Genomic DNA, 25,193 nt, shown 5'->3' on the forward strand with positions numbered 1-25,193 from the left:
ATTATGTCTCAGACCCACAACTAGTATTTAACACATAACTATAAAATTAAATCGTCACTAGCAGGCTCCCCCACTTGTCTCAAAGACATAGAATAAAACATTCGGTGACTCTCAATACCTATACTCTATTACTGCCATACTACCGCAGTGAGATTTAACCAAATTATTTACAAGCTCATGCAACACAAATCATATAGTACCTCAAATCATCTGCTAAGCCCGCCTTCATTCTCTTGACGGTCAGGTCAACTTTCGCAACCAATTCAAATTCAAATCTCAACATATATAACTCGCTGGTAGAAAAGAAATTCTCCACAAAACATTATGGGAATCACACATCCGTAAATTACCCCGTAGGTGATAACCCACCTGCTTAGCCTCAAACTGGCGTCTTTCTATATACCCTTTTACAGCCACAACTACTACGTAATCACTTAACCTTCCTGAGTCTGAACTCACAACAAGACATAAAAATCTACTTCGTTCCACAATAAAATAACATGAAAAATATTTCAACACACTCATAACTCGAGACTATAGGTCACATCAAGACAGTAATCAAACACCCAATGGTCCTTCTCACATCTCAAGCAAACTCTTCTCGTCACATTCAAACCATCTGAACACATCCCGCAGTCACATCATAATCATCATATAGCCATTCCACCACTCATCGAGCCACAAATTCCACTTATAGGGACACTAGCGTACATATAAGTCCAAAAGCATATACTCACACAATCGAAATCCCGTGCTCAAGCTACAGTCAAACCCCGGCCTCAAGTCCTCCAGAATGGCCCATCATCAGCATACCGAAATCACATCTCGCACCTCATCCATGGAATCACAAGCCGGCGATGCATTGTTGATACCGAGCGCTCACATGTGCATACGAATGCGTGGAGAGAATTCAAAGAGTTATGTTTCAAGCTGAATCAATGTCGCATGATAAGAAAAGAAATATGGGAAGTTTAACCTAAATGCCATGTAGCCTCTCAAAGATAGGTATGGACGTTATCATACCGATCCGCAAGACTCTACTAGATACTTGCTCATGACTTGTAGAACCTATGAACCTAGAGCTCTGATACCACCTTGTCGCGACCCAAAATCTAAACCGTCGTGATGGCACCTAACCCAACTCGTTAGGTAAGCCAATTAACAAAATAACATAATATAATAACACTGATGTGAATCAAAGATGAGATAACTGAATTTTATACAACTCCCCAAGGACTGGTAGTACAAATCTTGAGCTTCTAAGATTTAAAATTTACAAAGCTGGTATGAAATAAAGTACATCATTTGTTAGGAATATACATGAACAGATTAAAATTCTAAAGCTACCAAGATCGAGAGGCAGCTATGATTGGAACGCAGGTACATCTTCAAATCCAGCTCCCGCCGTGCACAACAACATCTGCACGCAAGGTGCAAAAGTGTAGTATGAGTGCAACCGACCCCATGTACTCAATAAGTAACAAACCTAACCTTAGGTTGAAAGTAGTGACGAGTTGGGACAAGGGTCAGCGTCCAACTCCAATAACCACCATTAGTTCATAACAATATGATAAAGATGGTATAAGAAATAATTTAGTTGGTTCATAGTTACGAAAAATAAGCATGCTTTTCAAGTATAACAGTAGATCCCAGATCTTTCACCTAAAACCTCAAAAATATATGAATAAGTTTGAAAATTGTGATTTACCCAAAAACCTTTAAAAAAAATAAACAAGATGTTTCTTTTTTCAGATAGCATGGGAAAAATACATCTCTATGCCTACATGTCAATATACAGGTGAAATCATGAATGTCACCAAAATCGGGTAGCATGAGAAAATGCATCTCTATGCCTGTATCTCAAGTGCGCATGTCAAATGCAATGCATCTTAATGATGAATTCATGTACTCACCCTCTTAGAGTACTCCATCTCACTGTCTCGTATTCTCACTCATCATGCTCAATACTCAGCACACTCAGTCACTCAGTACTGTATAGGGAAGATCCAACCCAAACATAATAACTACTAGCAACTGCGTTCACTGGGGGTGTACAGACTCTGGAAGGCCCTTTCAGCCCAAGCGCTATAATTCGCACGGACAACTCACGTGTTGCACGGATAACTCACGTGCTGCGCGGACAACTCATGTGTTATAGTATCAATATTTGGATCCGCACGGACAACTCACATGCTATAGTATCAATATCTGGATCCGCACGGACAACTCATGTGATGCACGGACAACATACGTGCCATAGTATCAATAACCTCGCAATCAGTCTCTCGGGATCACAATGTCATGAAACTAGCTTAAAATGATGATATGATGTATCGATAAATAACAACATAGACTGAGATATGATATGCAATGAATGTATATGACTGAGTACGAAATTATAATTTAAACATATAATTCGACTGCAGAAATGACCTCAGTGGGTCCCAATAATACTAGAATTTGCCTAAACATGATTTCTAACCTGAGTTACAGCTCAATTTCTCTAACACATGATAAATACATGGAAAAATACAAGTTAATTGACTGTATAACTCTACGGAATCAACTGAGCCTCAATTTCTACGGTTCACGCCCACACGCCCGCCACCTAGCATGTGCGTCACCTCCAAACAAATCACATAACACGTATAATCAGGGTTTATACCCTCAACTCTAAGTTTAGAAGTGTTACTTACCTCGAACATGCTAAATCCAATACCGAGCAAGCCAAGTGATGCTCCAAATATGCCATCTCGCGCGTACCAACCTCCGAACGGCTCGAAACTAGCCAAAAGCAACTCAAATATATCAAATAATGCCAAAGGAAACAAACTCATTCGATAAAGGTCGAATCTTTAATCAAAATCCCAAAATCAACCGAAAAGTCCAACCCAGGCTCGTGCCTCGGAACTCAACGAAACTCACAAAATTTGACAACCCATTCAATTTCGAGTTCAACCATACTAGTTTCACTCAAATCCGACTTTGAATCGATATTCAAACTCAAAAACTCACTCTATGAAACTTTAGGCTAAAATCCCCAATTTATCTTTATAATTCATAATCCAATTACCAAAAATAAAGATAGAATCACGAAATATAATCAAAATGGAGTGTAGAAGACTAACCCCAATCCACGAGATAAAAATCGCTTCAAAACTCGCCTCAATCCGAGCCTTAAATCTCAAAATATGATAAAAGAACTAAAAGCCTCGATTTAATACTGTTCTGCCCAGTCCTCGTCGCATCTGCGACATCCCAGCCGGTGCGACCCTGCCTTCGCTCCTGTGAACAGGCCCAAACTCAGCAGCCACCGCTTCTGCGGTCATTTCTCTGCTTCTGCGGTCGCGCTTCTGCGCTAAATTCACTACATGTGCAACCCTCTCACCCACAGTCCATTTCCTCTCCTGCGATCAAAATGTCAGCACCTGCGGACCCACTTCAGCTCCCCAACTTCCGCACATGCGGATTCTGCTCCCAGGCCAAGACTTTCACTCCTACGCTGCAAATACCGTGTATGCGGCGCCGCACCTGCGCCCAAGGCTCCGCAAGTGCAGTCACACCAGGATCCCTGCCAAACCAGCATAGTCAAAAATGATCCAAACGATCCGAAACTCCTCCGAGTCACTCGGGCCCTCGTCCAAATATACCAACAAGTCTCATAACATAGCACGAACCTACTCGATGCCTCAAATCACGCATAATAATATCGAAACGAAGAATCGCACCTCAAATCAAATATAATGAACTTTGAATCTTTCAACTCCAAACTCGTGCTGAAACATATCAAATCAACTCAGAACGAACTCAAATTTTGCGCAAAAGTCCCAAATGACATAACGAAACTATTTCAATTCCCGGAATCACAATCTAAATCCGATATCATTAAAGTCAACTCCCTGTCAAACTTGTAAACATTACAATCCTTCAAATTTTTCACTTTCGCCAATTAGTACCAGACCTTCTAAAAATATCCAAATGCAAAATTCGGGCATACGTCCTAGTCCAAAATCACCATCCAGACCTAACGGAACTATCAAAACTCTGTTCCGAGGTCAAATTCACAAAAGTCAACTTGGTCAACTCTTCCAACTTAAAGTTTCGACAATGAAATTCATTCTTCCTAATCGATTCCGAATAATCCAAAAACCAAAACCGACGATTCACACAAGTCATAATACATCATACGGAGCTACTCATGCTCTCAAATCACCGAGTGAAGTGCAAATGCTCAAAACGACCGGTCGGATCGTTACAATCTCCCACTAACACAATTAGTATTTGGTTTGTAACGAGTTATATTAAGATTATAATTATAATGTAATAATATAATATGAAAAGTATTGTACACTTTTACTAATAGATGTTTATTTGTTGGAACTAAAAATGAATATGAAATATAAGATAAAATATGTATTATTTTTACATTGGATAAATATGGATAACATTTTGCTTTCAATTATAACATTGACTTTCTTAAAAGACTTTGGGAAGAGTTTTGGAAAAGGCATATTTATCATTTATTTTATTTCACAATTAGTAATTTCGCGATTGTTATCCAATATTATATTAAGTGTGGTATAAAAATAATACCTATTACACAATGGTGGTATAATAAAATACCAATCACCTAGATGGCTAAGCCTAGGGATTGACAAATCTATAGTGACGAGTTTATCTTTTTCTGAGCGGCAACTATTTTTTCTCTTCTCTTTTTTTCTTCTATGTGCCATCTCATTTTATGTGATACACTTTTATTTCTTATTTGTTTAAAAAAGAACGATGCCTTCTCTTTTGAAAATGATTTAACGTTAATAATCACATTTTAAGTATATTTTTTATAAGGAGAGAGAAAATGAAAGAACATGTGAAATTCTCACCACTATTCATTCAAACATATAATTTTTATACTTTGCATATATTTAGTTTGCATGTCAAAAATTCTTTTAGTTTCTTGAATTATGTATCAAGAAATTATGTCAAACTCTTCACATAAAACAAGACATAGGAAATAATAATTTTAAGTTTTTAATCTAAATAATCCTTTAATTTTTGAAGGTCGAATCTCACATTTGGTTAAAACCACAGGTCAAAACCTCAATTTTTTTGTCTATAAAAAGCTTCATTCAAGATCATGTAACCTCATACTCCTGAACTATGGCATAGACAAATGTTATACTCGTGATCATGCAAAATTAGATACTTATTTTTACCAACATTATACGTACTTGAAACATAGACACTTTTTTCCCCTTTGAATCACTTTCTTGCATATTACCAATCTCTTGATAAAGTCCAGAAAATCAAATGCGACATAAAATCACTCTCTTTTGGATAATGTTCGATATATATCGAACATATTTTTGTACTTATTTTTCTTCATGCAGTCGATAGTGTCATAAAATTTTCGATAATAAAGTTGAAAAGACTTGCATCTACTAAACCATAACGTTTAAAGTTAAGTTATTTAGTTTGACGCACAATTTTATCAATCAAAACATAATAATATATCAATTGACAAAGAAAAATACACAGTAACTATCTTTTCTATAAACCATGCAAGAGAAACAAATTAAACGACATAAAAAATAAACTAAACTACTTAAACAATTAAACCAAGCTACTAAAAATTGCTGCCATTATCAAACTAAAGAACCAAACCAAACCACTTGAACCACCAATAATACTAGCTGCAGCTGATTTTGTAGGAGCTGGTGCTGGTGAAGTTGACGGCGTTTCGACAGATGTCTTATTGTGATTGGGAGATAACACAACAACGATTAGTTTCTGGCTATTTTTGCAATTATTAGCATGTCCACTTATGAAATAGAATGGACCTGATTTTGGAAACTTGAATTTGGAATGACCATTTTTGAGAGCATGAATTGGCTTGTCCTTTTTGCATTTGATGTAATCATCTTTGTGAACTATAAGAACTGAATCATGGCCTTTCTTGTACTTGAAAACTACAATGAGAAAAAAAAATCAAGAACACAACTCATTTAAACAAGAAAAATCCAAAAAGAATGAATTATTAAATAAATAAATTTCATATTTTTTGTCTAACAATGTAAAACATTATAGAATTATTTAAAAGATAACTACAATAATAATGTGTAATCAAAGTGAGGCTAAAATAAGACAAGTTTCCTACCACATCAATATGTTAAAATACACTAACGATCAATAGAATGAAACACAAATACACAAAAAGTATATGCATCGGGTGACGGATGTAGCCTTAGTGCTACTGCTTCAACTTAATACAATATTTTTTAACACGTAACATAAATATATATGTGTCTGAAAAAAAATTAAGTTTCAACAAATATTAAATTCTAACCATAATTTTAAAATCAAAGTGGTAGTGAGTTTAGAACTAAAAAAATTCAAATATTGAAACGATAAAATTAAAATACACAGACAATCAATAGAATGCAATGCAAACACAAAAAGAAGTATATGAATTAAGTGGGGGATGTAGCCTTAGTTTTAATATTTTTTAACACGTAACATAATCATATGTGTGCAAAAAATAATAAAATTTTAACAAATATTAAAGCCTCACCATAATTTTAAAAGTACAGTGAATTCAGTATTAAGAAATACCAATAGTATCATTGACTTGAAAGCGATTTCGTTCAGCCCAATGGTTATATGATTCAGAAGGCTTTAAAATCCAACCATTTTTGCCACCAGCATGGAATGTATAAGCTTGAGATGAGCAGAAAAATTCCAAGAAAACCAGAAATAAAAAGCTAATATATAAAGGATATTCCATGATTTCAGAAACTCAAAAAGAAGAGTGAAAAATTCAGCTGTCAAAAGATGCAAATTGCACAAAATGAGGAAGAAAATAGAAGAGAAAAATGATAGACAATTGGGAGAATTTTGGGACTTTATTAGGGGAAAATTACTAGCAATATTTATAGAGATAGTGTATGAGTTTACCGTTGGGTTATTTTGGGCGTATATGGAAAGTCTTAGCTGTGAATTTGTTACTATATGTTAAAACCTCATAAATTTGGTGAGGTAGTGTTTAATGATGAATAAATTGTATTTTCCAGAAAAATGTTTACATCTGGCCTTCTATTGGAGAAATAAAATGTCATCCCAAATTCGAAAATAACGTTTTTCTTAACGGTATTAAAAAAATTACATTATAAATATAATGTATTTTAACTTGTTGTAACATGTTATTTTCTAAGTAATAGGCCTAAATATTATAGATGGTCATCTATAGCTATTTTTAAGTTAGCTCATAAAATAAATACATGTTTCTTTCGCTTCAATTTTAATTATCTTGATGTGTTGTTACTGTTTGTTGATATTGCTTTTTTTTATTTTTATTTTTTTTAGCCGAGTCTATTGAAAATAGTCTATCTACCTTCTCAAGGTAAAGGTAAGGTTTGCGTACACACTACCCTCTCAAGTCTCACGTGTAATATTATACTGGGCTTCTTATTGTTGTTATTGTTGTTGTATTGTCAGTGTATATGGAGTAACTGATCATTCTAAAAATAAGCAAATGAGGAAGTAAATTGTTATAATTACTCGGGAAAAATAGTATGTATGTTGGCAAACATGTCATTCCAAATACAGAAATAACATTTTTCTTAACAATATAAAAAAAATTACACTATCAATGTATTTTAACTCATTGTAACATGTTACTTTCCTTTTTCTAAGTAATAAATCTTACTTATTATCGATCTTCTATAGCTATTTTAAGTTAGCTGATAAAATAAGATATTTATATTGTCAGAGTGTATAAAAATAGGAGTAACTCATTCAACAAATAAGCAAACGAGCTGAAGCAAATTGTTATTATTACTCAGGGAAAACAATAGTATGTACGTTGGCCAAAATATAACGTGTATAGCCAAGTTTTTACTAATTATTAGCAGTCATAATGAAGAAAGATAACGTTCCAATTAACCACTTCGTTATCCGTTACTATTTTATTATTTTTTGCAAGACTACATTATTGGACATCAGTTTTGCAGAATCTCTGATTAGGAAATTCTATTAGTTTTGAAATTTATACAACTTGAAAGAGAAATTTCTTTAAAATGCCTAACAACTTATTAATTTCTATAGCTTTTCTAGCCCATTAAATCAACTAAAATAATATCATGCTACTGTTACAAAAAAATGAAACAGCTTATAGAAATTATTTTTGATTAGTTAATCATTCGAAAACAACAGAATGCTTCAACGGGATTTTGATTATAAAGCATTTCATCAGAAACAAATTTCTATCCGTGATTTAATTATTTTTTCTACAGCTAATAATAACCATATGGTTAGGTGAATTCTAAGAATAAATCGTTATAGACTCCTCGTTTTTCATTTATGAGTCAATTAAATTAAAGGAATCAGTTATATACACCTTTCTTGCCTGGAATATTGTTATAATTAACACTTTAAGATCATTGGCAATTTATATTCTGTCAGATCTTTTTTTCTGGTAAACTAGGGAACTCCCACCTGCTACTAGTCGGGTGCGCTCTGAGTAAACCCTGCTCCAGTGCAATCAAGACCGGACACACGTTCAACGAAGCGGTTCGTGCAACACCGCTTCGTCGAAAAACTTTACTAAATATACGTATTAATACGGTGAGAAATCAGATAAGTAGGAAAAAATGACACCAGTTGACATGTACAGATTGTCTCCGTGGTTAAAATTTGTGATTAAGTAGAATTGAACTCGACCTAACTTAAAACTCAACATATCTAATGAACTAAGGTTATTTCTTGTCTAGAAATATGATAATTATACTAGTAGAAATCAAATTAGATGACGAGCTTCCTGATCATCCCTATTTTCTTTTTCTTTTTGACCTTACCATCTTGTTTCTTACATGTGCTTAAGACTTGGCATCGTAATTTCCTTATAGAAGAAGCTAGCCAATCTTGTGTCCGTTGTTAGTATTAGTAATTTCCCAATTCCTTGTGTTCTTTATTGTTAACCAGTCAATTTGGGATATTATTGGATTGGTTTTGAAAGGTTTTTAGAGATGTCCCTGAACTCTTTCATTTATCGTTTGCTGATAATATTTTTTTGGTAATCAATACGGTACGTACTACTAGGCAACAAAATCTTGAAACATACTAGGGTCGACTTACAAACACAAAATAAAGTAATGATACTAATGAATCCAAATTTTGTGGAGATACAGATTTTTTTATCAAAGTTAGAGAATACATTCCTCAAACCTATCCTCTTTAACACAGTTAAGTTAAGGGTGTGATCTAGTGGTCGATGAAATGAGCTGAAAACCATAAGATTCAAATCCCAACGGCAGCAAAAACGTTGAGGAAATGGAGAGCCAGGATCCCTTAATATCATGGTCTAAAATATCTTTCATGATGGTGTAAACCTAACCATTTCTACTGATGTTGTTAAGTTCAAGGTTGAAAATTTTGAACTTGCAAAAATACAACATCGGCATTTTTCGACAAGAGCATGTCCAAAATCAAGTACTCAACCGAAATCTTTTTTCATCTACGAGACAAAGCACTGAAGATCACTGCACACTTGACTTTCACGTGCTACGAACGCCAACTATTTCCTCTGCATTTTGAACCTTGATACTGGCTTTGAACTACGACCAACAGTCTGCTCACTTGGCTTGATATCAAAGGCACCAACGCGTTCAACAATACTTCCAGTAAAAGCCTGCACAGTGGTATTATCGGCTAATATTGAGTAAAAAGTAATAATAATTGTGTGGGATGTAGCTTACTTCTGGTTAGGAGGTACAGGAAAAGGCATACAGGCAAAGCATTCAAATTATATTCCTCTAAGTCAAACACAAGGCAAAACATGCATACAACTGTAAATAATGCAATGATTGTCGTGCAAAATGACATTGGTGCCATGCGATAATGACTTTTTTTTGACAAAAGCAATCAAATGAAAAGTGCAGGTCCATTTTACTTTCCTCCAATTGCCACAACAAGGAATATATGGCGGTGGTGCCATGCGCTCAACGACCACAGTATTTTTGTATACGACATGAATACACAAACAGATATGCATCATAGCGGAACACTGAGCACAGACAACATGAACAAACCAAGACGTCATTTGCAATTTAAGGAATAACATAAAACAGAAACGCAATTGTCGTCATTTAATGTGGTCGACCCATTCAATGTCTCCCAACCCCAGAAAAAAAGAAGATAAAAACAGAAGAGGTGTATAAGAGTGAACTTAATGGACAGATTCGAACCTTATTTTCAGCTATAATGGGAACATTAGTATCCTCCTTCATTCGATTCTGTTTGGGAGCACTCTCAGTTATATTGGACTTGTCATAAGCTAGGCTCCCAGCTAAGTATTCACCTGATTAATGCATAAAATCATTTGAAGATGAAATGAAAAATGCAAATATAGGCATTGTGAAGCATGCACTGAATAAGATATGGACATGATTAACGTATATTGAAGTTTCTGTTTAACTATAATATGGAGATCTAAAAAGACCAAAATGCATTTGCAGGCAACGGAAAGAAGGTCTAGAAATCCATCAAGTTACAATGTCATCTCCAATGTTCTCTCCCCCCCCCCCCCCTTCCCCTTTTCACTTTAACGTGCTTCAGTAGAAACCAATTCCGCTAAGATAAACAAAAGACGAAGAGTCCTGAAATCAAGAAAATAACTAAAGAACTTTATTGATTCAGGGCAGGCAATAAAGCCGCCTCGGATTTATTTTAAATATTTAATGAAAATAATACTTATCGATAACTATAAATGGAACATGAAACAGAAAATAAATCACACTTTCTTCTTTTGGTTTAATCTCTCAATGCAGAATGTTACTCACCCTTTATATTGTATAGGATATCACTAGAGAAAACAGACAAAGCACCAACATTAAGGGCCTCATTAGCAGAGTATAATAGAAGGTCAAAGTTAATTCAGTATTCAGAAGGCTTGTTAGTTTGGACGATTTTATCATTTACTACGACAAATTTCCAGAAAGGTTCTTGAATGTAACATAAAGTAACTCAGTCTACCCAGTTGTTTACAACCAAGTATCAGAATGAAGAGATCATCACCCGCATATTTCTATCATCCTATCCAAGTAAATTTTCAAAAATCCAGCAGGAAGTAGGCTCATGAACACAGATAGTTTAACAAAAAATATTCTTGGGAAAGGGGCTTACCTTTAGTTACTGTTTTTGAACTTTCAACCTGCATTTCAATATTTCACATGGATTAAGTTGAAAGAAAAGAATGATTCATACATTGTAAAGAATTACTTGGAGCAGGGAAGCCCTATTAACAAAAACAGATATGTTCCAAACAAGGGAAGGGTTTGTACGTGCAACTGCTCAGGAAAACCTTCCGTGGAGTGATTTCTTGTAGATGCTGCTCGTTCCTTGAGATTACCAGAACCATGCACCTAAATAGTATACCAAATGGAATTTAGCAACAACAATGAAATTATGAAAATATACATTTAAGCATTCGATAATTCAATCTTTGCATCCAAATTCAATGACCAGCAACCTACCCCTGAATCTTTGATTTCTTGGTCCCGGATGTGTTGACCTGTGCTGACATCTAATCCAGATTTACCCAGCCCTTCTTCATTGAATTTGGTGTCAATTTCAGCTTCTTCTTCTTCCTTCTCAAGTTCGGCATTTTCAGCCTCTTGTTCCTTCTCAAGTTCGGCATTTTCAGCCTCTTCTTCCTTCTCAAGCTCGGCAATCCGGGATAAAATGCGAGCATATTCCTCATCTTCAACTGCAAGTTCAGCATTGTCTCCTTCAGAAGAAATTGGAAGGTCAGGTTTCAGGATGCCTGGAAAATCAACCAGTACAAATTTTTGTCAATATTTCAAACAGAAACTGGAATATGACTATATTAAAAATCTTTATATGTAGCCTAGAAATCAGTAAGAGGTGGAAACATGCCAACTGTGGATGACCCTTCAGGAGAAGTTTCCTCAACATAGTCTTCTCTGATCTCTACAAGACCTTCCTGTCAAAAGTTCGGTTCGCCATCAAATTCATAAATTTGTACATAACAAGCAATCAATATCTGAAAAAGGATATAAATAAGCAAAGTTTTTTCTGCCAAACAAAATATGCCCGTTAATACAGATGTGGTGCTCACATGCAAATGCATTTCAATACGCACACAAATATTGGTTCTAGCCTTCTAGGAGGTAGTTAGGTACATAGTCGAATTGCGTCCAAGCTGGCCCGGACACCACCATATAAAAAAAAAAAAGGCTAATGTTTCTACCAAATAAAATATTCCCGCTAATACAGATGTGGTGCTCACATGCTAATGCATTTCAATACGCACACAAATATTGGTTCTAGCCTTCTAGGAGGTAGTTAGGTACATAGTCGAGTTGCGTCCAAGCTGGCCCGGACACCACCATATAAAAAAAAAGGCTAATGTTTCACACATTAGCCAGGCAGAGGTCATCCATATTAAACTAATGATGATTGAAAATTTTCCACTGCTGGTAAATGAACAACAATCTTTTGAAAACTTTAAGGACCCAACTAAGCAATTCCTATTTCTTTCCAGAGGCTAGCAAATAGGAGCGAAGGTGGGGGCAAAGGCATGTTGCTAGCTACTATGATCTCTCCCCGGAAATTATTAGAAACTCAAGCAGCTGGAAGAGCTAGATTGTCAGTTAGTTGCTATATTAGTCTGACTAGAGCATCAGTCAAACTCAAGTTGAACTCCGTTAATGTTATATTAGCTTACCGTCACAAAACGAGCTTCTCTGCAACTAATAAGCACTGTGGTTTTATTATCACAAATTGCTAACTTAACCATTTAAGATAAGTAATATGAAAGCGTTCAAACATCCAATGACTCAACAAACAGGCATACCGCAGCCTCAGAAGCTGTAGCATCAAAAAATGAAGCCTCAGCCTTAAGGTCTTGTATCACAGCCTTTACAGATTCCACTTGGGACTCCAAATCCTTCCCTCTTCTTTTCAGTAACTCAGTCGTTTGCTTGGATGTCCTTTCTGCGTAATAACCCTCTCCCAATAGAACCTTACGCCAGAAAAGCAGCAAACTATCAAAATGGACAGTTGTAAGGAAAATAACCCTACACAGAAACTCAAAAAATGACTACCAGGGAATTAAACAACAAGAAATGGCTTCTTTTTTTATCAAGGAAGGCAATTCACAGGAACATTTTAAATCAAGAAAGAAGGAGAAAGGCAAAGTTATATGTCTCCTTGGATTCCAAATAAAACCAGATTAACTAATCTGAAATTAGATAAAGCATGCTGAGCGAAATCTTGGTATTCAACTTCTTTTAGCAACATTTTTTTCCTCAAAATAAAAAAGCATCGGTAGTTTAAACCATTGTGTGCATCGGCATATGGTAAATGTCATAAACTCGGACATAAATCAAAGTTCAGCAGCTCTAATTCAATATCTTTAACTAGAGCTCAATCCCAAATAATTTGGGGTCTGCTATATGAATCCAATAAACCCATTCTGCTCTATTAAGGTCCAGTCAGATTATTCATCATATAGCTAACTATTTACACTGCCGCCAACCTGCTGCATTCCTTCACCTATGCTTCGTGAAGCTCATATAGCTAGAAGCTCTAATATCAATACAAAAAGTCCAAATTTTCCCAAGTACAACTCGAAATTGCTCAAATTTACCCTCTGTTTCACTTTTGGTCCATTCATATCCCCACCGTTAGGAATGTATTGTTTTTGCCCTTGACCCCTAAGGGAGCTCCAATGTAAGATAGGCGGATCCCACGTGTCCATATATGCACGAGAAAAGAAGTCCAAGTTTATCCCTATACTTTGGACTAATGGTTTAAAAAATTACCTTAAGGTTGGAGCTCCGTTAGAGGTCAAGGGCAAGTGCAAGTACAGAACTTTTGCCTAACGACGGGTATGAGTGGACCAAAAGTGAAACAAAGGACACGGTTGAGCAAATTCAAAGTACTGGGGAAAATATGACACGAGAAAAAGATAAAAGGTCTGCACCATCATGAAATTATTGAAGAACTTTACCAAAAATTCATTGGTGTGAATCAAACTACCGGGAAAAAATGCTGCTTTTCCAAACGGGACCTGAAAATTCGTAAGAAAACAGTACATTAATCATATATATAAGAGTTCAACTTATATACACCGATAGTGTTTAAGAAAATTTACTCTATACAAGTAGCGCTTCTTAAAAAGTGAAATTTGTAATCTTAAAAATAAGTCAGATTAAGTCACATATTACCTGCTTACAACATGCAAAAGCGACCAGATAGTGTAAAATTCTTTTAAAACTGCCATTGTGTATAAGTTAAATGGACCTGGAGTTGAACTAATATACACCGGCAAAACCCCTGTAATTAGTGAAGTGAACAGCCTACCTTTGGTTCGAAGCTTTTCAAGGAAGCTTCTACTTGTTGAAGCTTTCTTTCCCCTAATTCCGAAACACAACAATAGACTTGCCACCAAGGGCGGAGCTAGGTGGGCGGAAGGGTTCACTCGTACCCCCTTTGCCATATACTGTAATATATATTAGGTGTTGACTCCCTTAGGTTTTTTGCGTGTTTACTTTTTTTATTTTTTGAGTCCCCCTGGTAAAAATTGTGCTTCCTCTTGCCACTATAGTACAGGAAAAAGCTTGGTTTTTATAAGGGAGAATTTTTAATCTATCAAGTTAACAAATAAATATCCACAGGTAAATCCTATTTAAATAGTGGGATTTCTAATTTTGGAGATAATGCAGATTACTGGCTACAACATATCAAAGCGACCTGATAGTGTAAAATCTTAACACTATCAACATTAAACGGAAAAGGTATAAGAAAATTACCATGATATCGTGGTGAAGCTGATCAGGCAATCTCTGAACAAGGTTAATAAGGTTATTGTTGTCTGCGGCGAAATCTCGGAGCAGGTCCAGTTGTTTCTGGCGGTCGGCAATCGTGTCTTGCACGCGCTTCGATGCTTTCTGGGCTTCTTCTACCGGAAACAATGACGACAGTGACGTCACTGTGCCTTTCGCTCGTGCTTCCATGGGAAGATTCTAGAACAGTGCAAGCTTTTGCTCTCCTTGTTCAAAGTTTTTGAACTCGCTTCAATTTTTTGCCAGGGTTTGTTTCTAAGGTAATAATAATAGAAAGTAGTGAAAACACACCCACAATCAAATTCCTTCTGAGAAGGTGGGTTTACTTGAGAAAATGAAATTTCAAAGGACTGAGCCCAAAAAATTAAGAATAAAGAAAAATATAAAAAATTGACTAAAATTTGACTTTTGACGAAAGAAAAATATTTATAATATCAAATATAAATACAAATAAAACTTTGTGATAAATACTTTTTATTGGTTTTCTACTCGGGTATCCGTATTGAAGTCCCAACTAATCTAAATTTATGTTGCGCAAGATCGAATAAAAAAGAAAGTACCTTACTAGAATTTTTTTCATTATCATGGCTCAAAAGTTTATGATAAAAATGACATTTACATGCTATATTAGCTTAACTACATGTTAGTAAATCACCTTATATGACCGGCAAGTGTTGTCTTATGCATATGGAAGGAAATCGCCTAATATTTTGCTTCTACCGAAATTCTTACTCTAGTTTCCCATAATCTTTATTTCAGCTACATCGATCGATAGGTCACACTTTTGGATGCCATACATAAACTTTAATTTTTTAGCAGAAAAAGAATCATGTCAATAACATTGCAAAGGAAATTGCTTATATTTGCAAGTTCGAGCAAGGGAGTAGTAAGAAATGAGTTGCAAAGCCTATATCTTTTACCTTTATGTTTCTTAGTTCCTATATTTGTGAGTATGATGTGTACTGATATAGTAGGGGCAATATCTTTGTTACTAAAAAATAGCTCTTCTTGGTTCTAGAGAGAGACTCTGACCTCTCAATTCAATTATTATACCCCTAACATGGCCCCATCCCACCCCCTATTGAGGACCCACTCCCCTCACCACTACGAAAATCGCCCAATCCACCGGATCCCACGGTAGCACTTGGATATTGAAGCTTCTTCAATGAAGAACTCCTTCAAAGAAATTCTGTAAGACAATCACTTGACAAAGTCAAGCGTCTACCTCACAAGTTACCACCAAAGGGATGCAGCTCTGAAAGCTCCATTAGAAGAAGAAAATGCGGAGGAAATCCTCCTAACCCATCAAATACTCAAACCTAAGTTGCAACAGTTATGGTGCCCCGGTGAGCACCTAACGATCATCGACTTGGGCTTGGACTTCTTCATTGTGAAGTTTCAAGAAAAAGTCAATATGGAAAAGGCCCTACACGGAGGCCCATGGTTCATTATGGGACATTTCCTCTCAGTCCGAAATTGGGAACCCAATTTTGTTCCGGAAAAGTCCAAGATCCAATCAACAGCCATATGGATTAGACTGCCCCAATTACCCACCGAGTTCTACAATAAGGAGATTCAAGAAACCATTGTGTGCATCGGCATATGGTAAATGTCATAAACTCAGACATAAATCAAAGTTCAGCAGCTCTAATTCAATATCTTTAACTAGAGCTCAATCCCAAATAATTTGGGGTCTGCTATATGAATCCACTAAACTCATTCTGCTCTATTAGGGTCCAGTCAGATTATTCATCATATAGCTAACTATTTACACTGCCGCCAACCTACTGCATTCCTTCACCTATGCTTTGTGAAGCTCATTAACTAGAAGCTCTAATATCAATACAAAAAGTCCAAATTTTTCCCAGTACAACTCGAAATTGCTCAAATTTACCCTCTGTTTCACTTTTGATCCATTCATATCCCTACCGTTAGGAATGTATTGTTTTGAGAGCTCCAATGCAAGATAGGCGGACCCCACGTGTCCATATATGCATGAGAAAAGAAGTTCAAGTTTATCCCTATACTTTGGACTAATGGTTTAAAAAATTACCTTAAGGTTGGAGCTCCGTTAGAGGTCAAGGGCAAGTACAGGACTTTTGCCTAACGACGGGTATGAATGGACCAAAAGTGAAACAAAGGACAAAGTTGAGCAAATTCAATGTACTGGGGAAAGTATGACACAAGAAAAAGATAAAAGGTCTGCACCATCATGAAATTATTGAAGAATTTTACCAGAAATTCATTGGCGTGAATCAAACAACCTGGAAAAAATGTTGCTTTTCCAAACGGGACCTGAAAATTCGTAAGAAAACAATACACTAATCATATATATAAGAGTTTAACTTATATACACCGATAGTGTTAAGAAAAATTTCCTCTATACAAGTAGCGCTTCTTAAAAAGTGAAATTTGTAATCTTAAAAATAAGTCAGATTAAAGTCATACTACCTGCTTACAACATGCAAAAGCGACCAGATAGTGTAAAATTCTTTTAAAATTGTCATTGTGCATAAGTTAAATGGACCTGGAGTTGAACTAATATACACCGACACAACCCATGTCTTTAATCCTAAGTAAAGTGAAGTCAAATCAGTGAAGTGAACAGCCTACCTCTTGGTTCGAAACTTTTCAAGGAAGCTTCTACTTGTTGAAGCTTTCTTTCCCGTAATTCCGAAACACAACAATAGAATTGCCACCAAGGGCGGAGCTAGGTGGGCGGAAGGGGTTCAGTCAAACCCCCTTTGCCGAAAATATACTGTAAAAAAATAGGTTAACTTCTTATTAACTTTACTTATGATTCTTTAATTGAGAAAGCGTCCAAAGTAAATTAAAATTTGCGGACATACAAACAATTTTGACTTATAAAAGTACCATTGGTGAAAAAAAATGTCGACTCCGTTTTAAAAAATTTTAAGAAAACTTTCTAAACTGCTTTTTAAATTATATTGGCTAACATATATTAACAATTTCAAAGAAAATAGAAACATAACAAACTTTATAAGAAAATACATGTCGAACTATCTCTTGATTTTTAAAATGTTAAGAAAACTTTCTAAATTTTCAGGAGTACTTCTTATAGTGAAAAAAAATATTAACAAATAATTTTCTACACTTAGCAAAGTCATGAAAATAACTGGTTTAACGTTTTTTATTGGAGAGGCTATTTTTTTAATGCAGCAATTGCAAGCACAAATTGCAGAAGTAAAAGCAGCTTGGAATCAAGTAACCAAGGATGTTTTTTGAGCTTGTGGCTTATTGGACTGAAATTTCCATACATAAGCTGCTATATTTAATAGTGAAACATCTTATCCAAAAAGCTCACTCACATAATCACCTGTGTCAGTACTAATCATAACCAAAATGTATAAGTTCGCCAAAATGAAAATATGACATGAAAAAAGTTTAATTGCAAGGTACAATCACATATTTTTAATTCTATGCTCTGCTGATGATTTGAATCATTACTTTAATGTTATGACTCCTTGTGATGTGACTTCAATATGGATCAAAACTTTCATTTTTAGAACAACAATATGGAAAATTCAACACTAAAGCCCCAACTTTTTTTTAACATCATCTAACTCCATGAAAGATGGCAGCAATCAATTTTGTCATTGCATACTTCTGCCCAGTTCGACTAAAGCTAATGCCTTTCACAACCAATGATTTTAATTTTACTCTACCAACATCAACAACAACAACAACCCAGTAAAATCCCACAAGTGGAGTTTGGGGAGGGTAAAGTGTACGCAGACCTTACCAGAACCCCGGAGGGGTAGAGAGGCTGCTTCTGAAAGACCCTCGGCTCAAGAAGAAGAAAATAAATAATAGACAATAGACAATAGACAATAGATCAGTAACTATAATAGAAGCCAGAAAAATAGTATCAGCATGAAAATAAATGTAAAAACAATAACAATAATCAGCAATAATGCCATAGAAAATAGTGTGGAAACTACATAAACCACTAACAACCCACAACGAAATATTATCAGCCCAGTCCAGCCCCCGAAACAACATAGAAAAACGCTCGACTCCCTCCTAACCTAGAAAAAATTGCAGATTTATAGATGCAGGTAGTATGCATAAATGTATCAAATGCATATGGTAAACTTTCCTGTTAAAAGCATAAACACTTGATCAGTTTGATGTAATAACTTTAACCCAACTTTTGTGGGCAAAAGCAATTTTTTTCTTCATTATTTCTCTGGTAAGCAGTGCAAATAAATATAGGTTGGAGTTATAGTAAACATGGCCAGTTCAAATATACAGCAAATCAGGCAACTATTGTAACTAAGTGGGTTGAATCACGAGTTGTCAAGTGCCATTAGTTCTTTCTCTTTGTGGTTGGTGGAGTTATGATATGGAAGGAATCCTCAACGTAATAAAGTTATAGGGCACAAGATCTTCTGTGGTCAGCAACAGAAACGAACTGCTTCAGTAGATATACATATAATTGTTCGACAAAGAAAGCTCAAGATTGTTCTTATTTACAAAAAAGGTCATGCTAACTCAGGCTCTTTCTGCACACCAGAGGAAACATGAAATGCACTTTCCTGTCCCTAGCACGTAGCATTACAACTATCGGTTTTGCAGATAACTAATTTTTCACCAGCTCAAGATACCATGAACGCATATGGGCATCATCGATATAGCATACTAGTTGGTAACCACCAATGGAAAGGAGAGAGATGAGATGCTCCCATCAGCACATTAACATAAGACAGATAAGCCCTATTCTGCTCAATCCAACATCTTTTTCAGGCAAAGAAAGCAGGAATTAAAGAATATATGCAATTTTGATTGATAGATTTAACTGGGGCTGCAACAAGATAACACATCCTGAAGAAAAATGCATCAAAGAATGGAGTGGATTGGTAAGTATCAAGAATTTAAGATCTATGATCCCGCAAAAGAAAACAGAAAAGACAATACACATGCAATCTTGACATTCTTTTGACAGATCCATCTGATCTAAGGAACAAGACACCTGAAAGAATGAAGTGGTGAGATAAAACCACAGAATACTTAAAGAAGCTACAGAAAAAGACATGACGTGCCAGGTCACTTCAAGTTTCCTTTCCACATAAATAACCCCCAAAGTTATTTTCTTTACAACTTTCTATTTGCTGCACTCTTTTGTTTCCTTCAATATCAGCTAGTAACCTTGAGATGGGTTTCTCTCTTGCCAGTTTAGCAGATAGACCAAGTAATATGAATTACATGCACTTACTTCTAAGAGGAGATTGAGAATAAGACGTGAAAATAGACTACCATAATCACATACCAAAACGCTGATGAGAGAAACCACAAGGACAATGAATTGAAATCAACTTGTCAAGGAAAAGAAATATAAAATAAAATTGAAACAATATCCCCCCCTACCCCCACTTCCACCATAGAGAAGAAAACTATCCATAAAATCATCAGCTATGCCATGACAGACAAAGGATTATAGGATTCAGTTATAGATTTGCTATCTATAACTGACTTATAAATGTATTGTCCTTTTATTGCATTCTATCGACACCTTACAAAGGTTGATCGCATGAACCAGACTTCTTTTGTGTGCAAAATAAACCAAGCTTTCGATATTTCAACAGTTAAAGTTCTGAAGAAACCCCTCTGGAGAAGACTATATATAACCAGATTAACAAAGGAGGCATTTGCGGTGCGCCAAAAAAGTCATGAAGAAGACTCAATTACAAGCAAGTTGAAGTTCGCTATATCTATCCTCACTGACCATATAAACTCGTCTCAACAGCAATAGTTCTTTCATGGATTCAGCCTTGTTTAAAATTGTAAAATTAGCTACAAAGATATATGCCGCAACTCTGATTTCAATTGGACTGTATATACAAACTTATAAGTTCATCGTATTAGGTGCTTCCATGTCTTCTATCCATAGTCCCTTTCATTTTAAGTGAAAGTAGAACAAGCATAATCGGACAGAAGTAAAAGAATGTGTTTATCAAAAATATTACCAGAGAAAGAAAAAAGGAGCAGCGAAATGATTTTTCAGAATAACCAAGACAACGAACAGCGCATGGAACATCGAAAAAGAAATCGCATGGTTTCAAACACAAAATCAAAACCTAACAAATAAATCCCCCGATTTTGCAAACTAGAAATCACAAAATGTATCATGTAATACAAACAAAGTAGAAGCAAAATAATGGGTCAATCAGAACTATTACCAGATAAAGAAAACAGAAGGGGAAAAAGAAATCAGAAGTGGAAAAAGAAAGCGAAAACCGAACAGTTATACAAACATTGAGCAAGGGAAAAAATCGATAGCGTACCTCGGAGACTGCTCGTATGTTACCCGAATTTGGTCGTCATTCACCGGCAGTTGTCGTCCTTCGCCGGAGCTGGCCGACAGAGTTCGTCGATGGTGAGACTAGGTTGAGGCTGAGAGAGAAGATGTCTAATTTCAGGTTTTAATTTTACTCTAACATTATTCTTTATTTAGTAGTGTAAAACTGTAAATAAGCAACTTTCAGTCATATTGATTCAGTAGACTGGAAGCGACAAAAAAAACTGAAATAGGAGTTGAACAATTATGAGTCCGGTTTTCCAGAGTCCACAATCAATCGCAATTTTTTGCGGTAAAACACAAAAAATAGTGGACCAAGAATTTACCCAATTTAAATAATTTTTACGAAAAAAATAAAAAAACAAAACTCACCTTATAATTATACAAGCAACTGACCAAGCACATAAATTGAGTAGGAAGAGAGAAGACTGGAAGGGACAAAGAAAACTAAAAAAGGAGTTGAACAATTATGAGAATCCGGAGGAAGAAGCTAAAAGGGAAAGTTAAAGGAAGTACACATATAATTTGCAACTAAAATTTGCATTACTATCATACTATTGAAGTATTGATATAAACGATACAAGCGCCTGACTTGGTAGAGTACTACTCATATTATTTTGAAAAGTTTAACCTTATTGTATTGGGCCCGGGCCAGCACGGGCCTACACTAATGAAGTTTGGGGATTGTAGAGAGGCTGTTTTCGATATACTCTTGACTCCCTCCCTTCAAGAACTCCCCATCTTGCTCTTGGTGTGACTCGAACTAACAACTTCTTGGTTGAAAGTAGTTGTATAGTAGTGTATCCACTAGTATACACTATATACAGGATACAACATTGCAATTAAAACGTTTCAATCTCATTAATTCCTAGCATTTGAAGTAGTAATTCTTTTTTTGAAAAATGTTACTCCTTCCGTCTCAATTTATGTGGGTGTTTAGCTCGGCAAAGAGTTTAAGAAAGAAAATAAGACTTTTGAACTTGTAGCCTAAACAAACAATAGATATTCATGCGACTGTAATTAAATCAATTCATTAAGGGTAAAATAATAATTCTAAAGATAAATTATTTTCAAATAAGAAAAGGTGACATAATTCTAAAGATAAATTATTTTCAAATAAGAAAAACTGACATTCTTTTTGGGACTAATTAAAAGAAAAAGAGTGTCACGTAAATTGGGACGCAGAAAATAATAATTTTCTTTTCTTTCTCGTTCTCCCCTATCTCTTCCCCTCTATTGATCCGCTTGAAGTTTCAAACTGTATTTCATTTTAACTCTATGTCAACTCCTTTCTAATTAGAAAAGAATGTGAAAGGGACATGACACTTGATTCTTAGAATTCATAAATGGCCATGATTCAAATTTAAATTATATACATTGACGATATCTTCTTTCAGATTCGAGGTATACATATTGGAAAAAAATGTTATATGAGTAGTGTTGTCTAACTTGTTATGGTACTTAATAGAGCTCAAATTAATGTATTTTATATATATATATATATATATATATATATATATATATATATATATATATATATATATATATATATATATATATATATATATATATAACTTTACAGAATAAAAGTTCTTTTTACATATAAACCCAAATGATTTAAAGTTTTAATGAACCAAAAGCATCCAAATTATTTTGAAACCATAAACAGAAGTTGGGCTAAGATGCCGCATTCCCCATGATGAAACACCCCACTGTTCTTCAAAAGTTAAAAACTAGTACTACTATTTAATTTGCAGTAAATTTTACTGATGACATTAATTTTTACTTCTCAAATAAATTGGCCAAACACAAATTATTACTTTTTAAAAGTATTCTATTTTTTGACAGTTCGGCCAAACGGATTGTAAGTTTTAGGAGGATTTTCCTTTGCTTATATCATTTTCAGTTAGAGCACCAATTAAACAGAAAATAAATGTATACATTATTTTGTGTTTAATCTAATAGAACAAGGATGAAAATTGAGTGAATCGCAAATTTGGTCAAAATTTAAATTTTTTGTCTATAAGATATTTCATTCTAGATCATGTACTCATACTCCTGATCTATGGCAAAGACAAATATTATACTCGTGATCATGTAAAATTAGATACTAAATTTTACCAATATTATACGTAATTGAAACATAGTCACTTTTTTCCCCGTTGAATCACTTTCTTGCATATTACCAATCTCTTGATAAAGTCCATAAAATCAGATATATATATATATATATATATATATATATATATATATATATATATATATATATATATATATATATATATATATATTAGTACTTATTTTTCTTCCTGAAGTCGATAGTGTCAAAAATATTTCGGTGACAAAGTTAAAAGGAGTTGCATATACTAATTCGGAACGTTTAAAGTTAAATTATTTAGTCTGACACACCATTTTTATCAATCAAAGCATAGTAATAATAAATCAAATGAAAAAGGAAAATACACAGTAACTATCTTCCCTATAAAACATCCAAATCAAACAAATCAAACGACATAAAAATAAAGTAAACTACCGAAACAATTAAACCAAGCTACTAAATATTGCTGCAATTATCAAACTAAAGAACCAAACTAAACCACTTGAACCACCCATAATACTAGCTGCAGCTGATTTTGTAGGAGCTGGTGCTGGTGAAGGCGACGGCGACGGCGTTTCGACAGATGTCTTATTGTGATTGGGAGATAACACAACAACAATTAGTTTCTCGCCATTTTTGCAATTAGCAGCATGTCCACTTATGAAATAGAATGGACCTGATTTTGGAAACTTGAATTTGGAATGACCATTTTTGAGAGCATGAATTGGCTTGCCCTTTTTGCATTTGATGTAATCATCTTTGTGAACTATGAGAACTGAATCATGGCCTTTCTTGTACTTGAAAACTACAATGAGAAAAAAAAAATCAAGAAATCAACTCATTTAAACAAGAAAAGTCTAAAAAGTATGAAATAATAAATAAATGAATTTAACTTTTATGCTTTGACAATGTAAAACATTATAGGATTATTCAAAAGATAATTAACTACAATAATAGTGTGCAAAAAGTGAGACTATAACCTAAAAAATAAGGCAAGTTGCCTACTACGTCAATATGTTAAAATACAATAACGATCAATAGAATGCAACACAAATACACAAAAAGTATATGTATCAGGTGGGGGATGTAGCCTTAGTGATACTGCTTCAACTTAACACAATATTTTTTAACACGCAACATAAATATATATGTGTGTGTGTGTCTGAAAATTAATAAAGTTTCAACAAATATTAAATTCTAACCATAATTTTAAAATCAAAGTGGTAGTGAGTTTAGAAATAAGAAATTCAAATATTGAAACAATAAAATTAAAATACACAGACAATCAATAGAATGCAGTGCAAACAAAAAAAAGTATATGAACTCAATGGGGGATGTAGCCTTAGTTTTAATATTTTTAAACATGTAATATAATTATACATGTGTGCGAAAAATAATTATTAAGTATTAAGTACAAAATGACCGTAATTTTATATGTGTTCACTTTGTGCTTAACAAAATTTTAATAAATATTAAATTCTGATTCCGTAATTTTAAAAGTATAGTGAATTTAGTACTAAGAAATACCAATGGTATCATTGACTTGAAAGCGATTTCTTTCCGCCCAATGATTGTATGATTCAGAAGGCTTTAAAATCCAACCACTTTTGCCACCAGCATAGAATGTATAAGCTTGAGATGAGCAGAAAAATCCCAAGAAAATCAGAAATAAAAAGCTAATGTATAAAGGATATTCCATGGTTTCAGAATAAGAAGAGTAAAAAATTCAGCAGTCTAAAGATGAAAATTGCACAAAATGAGGAAGAAAATAGAAGAGAGAAAAAAGGTAAACAATTAGGAGAATTTCAGGGGTTTTATTAGGGGGAAATTATTAGCAGTATTTATAGAGATAGTGTATGAAATTACCGTTGGGTTGTTTTGGGTGTATATCGAAAGTCTTAGCTGTGCATTTTTT

General features: G+C 34.6%; 3 protein-coding genes across 14 annotated transcripts; all 3 read right to left on the reverse strand.

Annotated features, from left to right (window-relative positions):
- Nucleotides 1-5,610: 5,610 nt before the first annotated feature.
- LOC107810661 (early nodulin-like protein 3) lies at nt 5,611-6,781 on the reverse strand. Its single transcript, XM_016635456.2, has 2 exons — nt 6,610-6,781; nt 5,611-5,966 (listed from the first exon to the last, which is right to left on the reverse strand). Exons 1-2 carry the CDS (start codon nt 6,779-6,781, stop codon nt 5,611-5,613), a joined length of 528 nt encoding a protein of 175 aa, XP_016490942.2.
- Nucleotides 6,782-9,262: 2,481 nt separating this feature from the next.
- LOC107810662 (uncharacterized) lies at nt 9,263-21,727 on the reverse strand. Of its 12 annotated transcripts, XM_075226931.1 has the most exons (14): nt 21,553-21,725; nt 21,167-21,275; nt 18,625-18,669; nt 17,475-17,619; nt 17,097-17,156; nt 14,829-15,116; nt 14,027-14,086; nt 12,869-13,036; nt 11,929-11,995; nt 11,526-11,815; nt 11,334-11,414; nt 11,176-11,203; nt 10,239-10,351; nt 9,263-9,682 (listed from the first exon to the last, which is right to left on the reverse strand). In XM_075226931.1, exons 6-14 carry the CDS (start codon nt 15,030-15,032, stop codon nt 9,569-9,571), a joined length of 1,125 nt encoding a protein of 374 aa, XP_075083032.1. In that variant the 5' UTR covers nt 15,033-15,116; nt 17,097-17,156; nt 17,475-17,619; nt 18,625-18,669; nt 21,167-21,275; nt 21,553-21,725; the 3' UTR covers nt 9,263-9,568. The 12 variants fall into 12 exon arrangements, with proteins under 12 accessions (XP_075083032.1, XP_075083034.1, XP_075083033.1 ...); XM_075226933.1 differs by lacking the exon at nt 18,625-18,669; XM_075226932.1 differs by lacking the exon at nt 21,553-21,725 and having other exon boundaries at nt 21,167-21,302.
- Nucleotides 21,728-23,721: 1,994 nt separating this feature from the next.
- Nucleotides 23,722-24,977, reverse strand: LOC107810660 (early nodulin-like protein 3). The gene is made up of 2 exons (XM_016635455.1): nt 24,806-24,977; nt 23,722-24,083 (listed from the first exon to the last, which is right to left on the reverse strand). The coding sequence occupies exons 1-2, from the start codon at nt 24,975-24,977 to the stop codon at nt 23,722-23,724; spliced, it is 534 nt and encodes a 177-aa protein (XP_016490941.1).
- Between the last annotated feature and the right edge of the window lie 216 nt (nt 24,978-25,193).

Source organism: Nicotiana tabacum, chromosome 12 (genome assembly GCF_000715075.1).
Source record: "Nicotiana tabacum cultivar K326 chromosome 12, ASM71507v2, whole genome shotgun sequence".
In the NCBI taxonomy this organism is placed as follows: domain Eukaryota; kingdom Viridiplantae; phylum Streptophyta; class Magnoliopsida; order Solanales; family Solanaceae; genus Nicotiana; species Nicotiana tabacum.

What these genes read in the sequence shown, in the direction of transcription:
- LOC107810661 (XM_016635456.2), bottom strand. Translation starts at nt 6,781, where the DNA reads ATGGAATATCCTTTATATATTAGCTTTTTATTTCTGGTTTTCTTGGAA. An exon ending in TCAAGTCAATGATACTATTG is followed by an intron (nt 5,967 to 6,609) that starts GTATTTCTTAAT and finishes TTCTCATTGTAG; the next exon opens with TTTTCAAGTACAAGAAAGGC.
- LOC107810662 (XM_075226935.1), bottom strand. Translation starts at nt 15,032, where the DNA reads ATGGAAGCACGAGCGAAAGGCACAGTGACGTCACTGTCGTCATTGTTT. An exon ending in TGAAGGGTCATCCACAGTTG is followed by an intron (nt 11,816 to 11,928) that starts GCATGTTTCCAC and finishes TTGATTTTCCAG; the next exon opens with GCATCCTGAAACCTGACCTT. An exon ending in CCATTATAGCTGAAAATAAG is followed by an intron (nt 9,683 to 10,238) that starts GTTCGAATCTGT and finishes ACCACTGTGCAG; the next exon opens with GCTTTTACTGGAAGTATTGT.
- LOC107810660 (XM_016635455.1), bottom strand. Translation starts at nt 24,977, where the DNA reads ATGGAATATCCTTTATACATTAGCTTTTTATTTCTGATTTTCTTGGGA. An exon ending in TCAAGTCAATGATACCATTG is followed by an intron (nt 24,084 to 24,805) that starts GTATTTCTTAGT and finishes TTCTCATTGTAG; the next exon opens with TTTTCAAGTACAAGAAAGGC.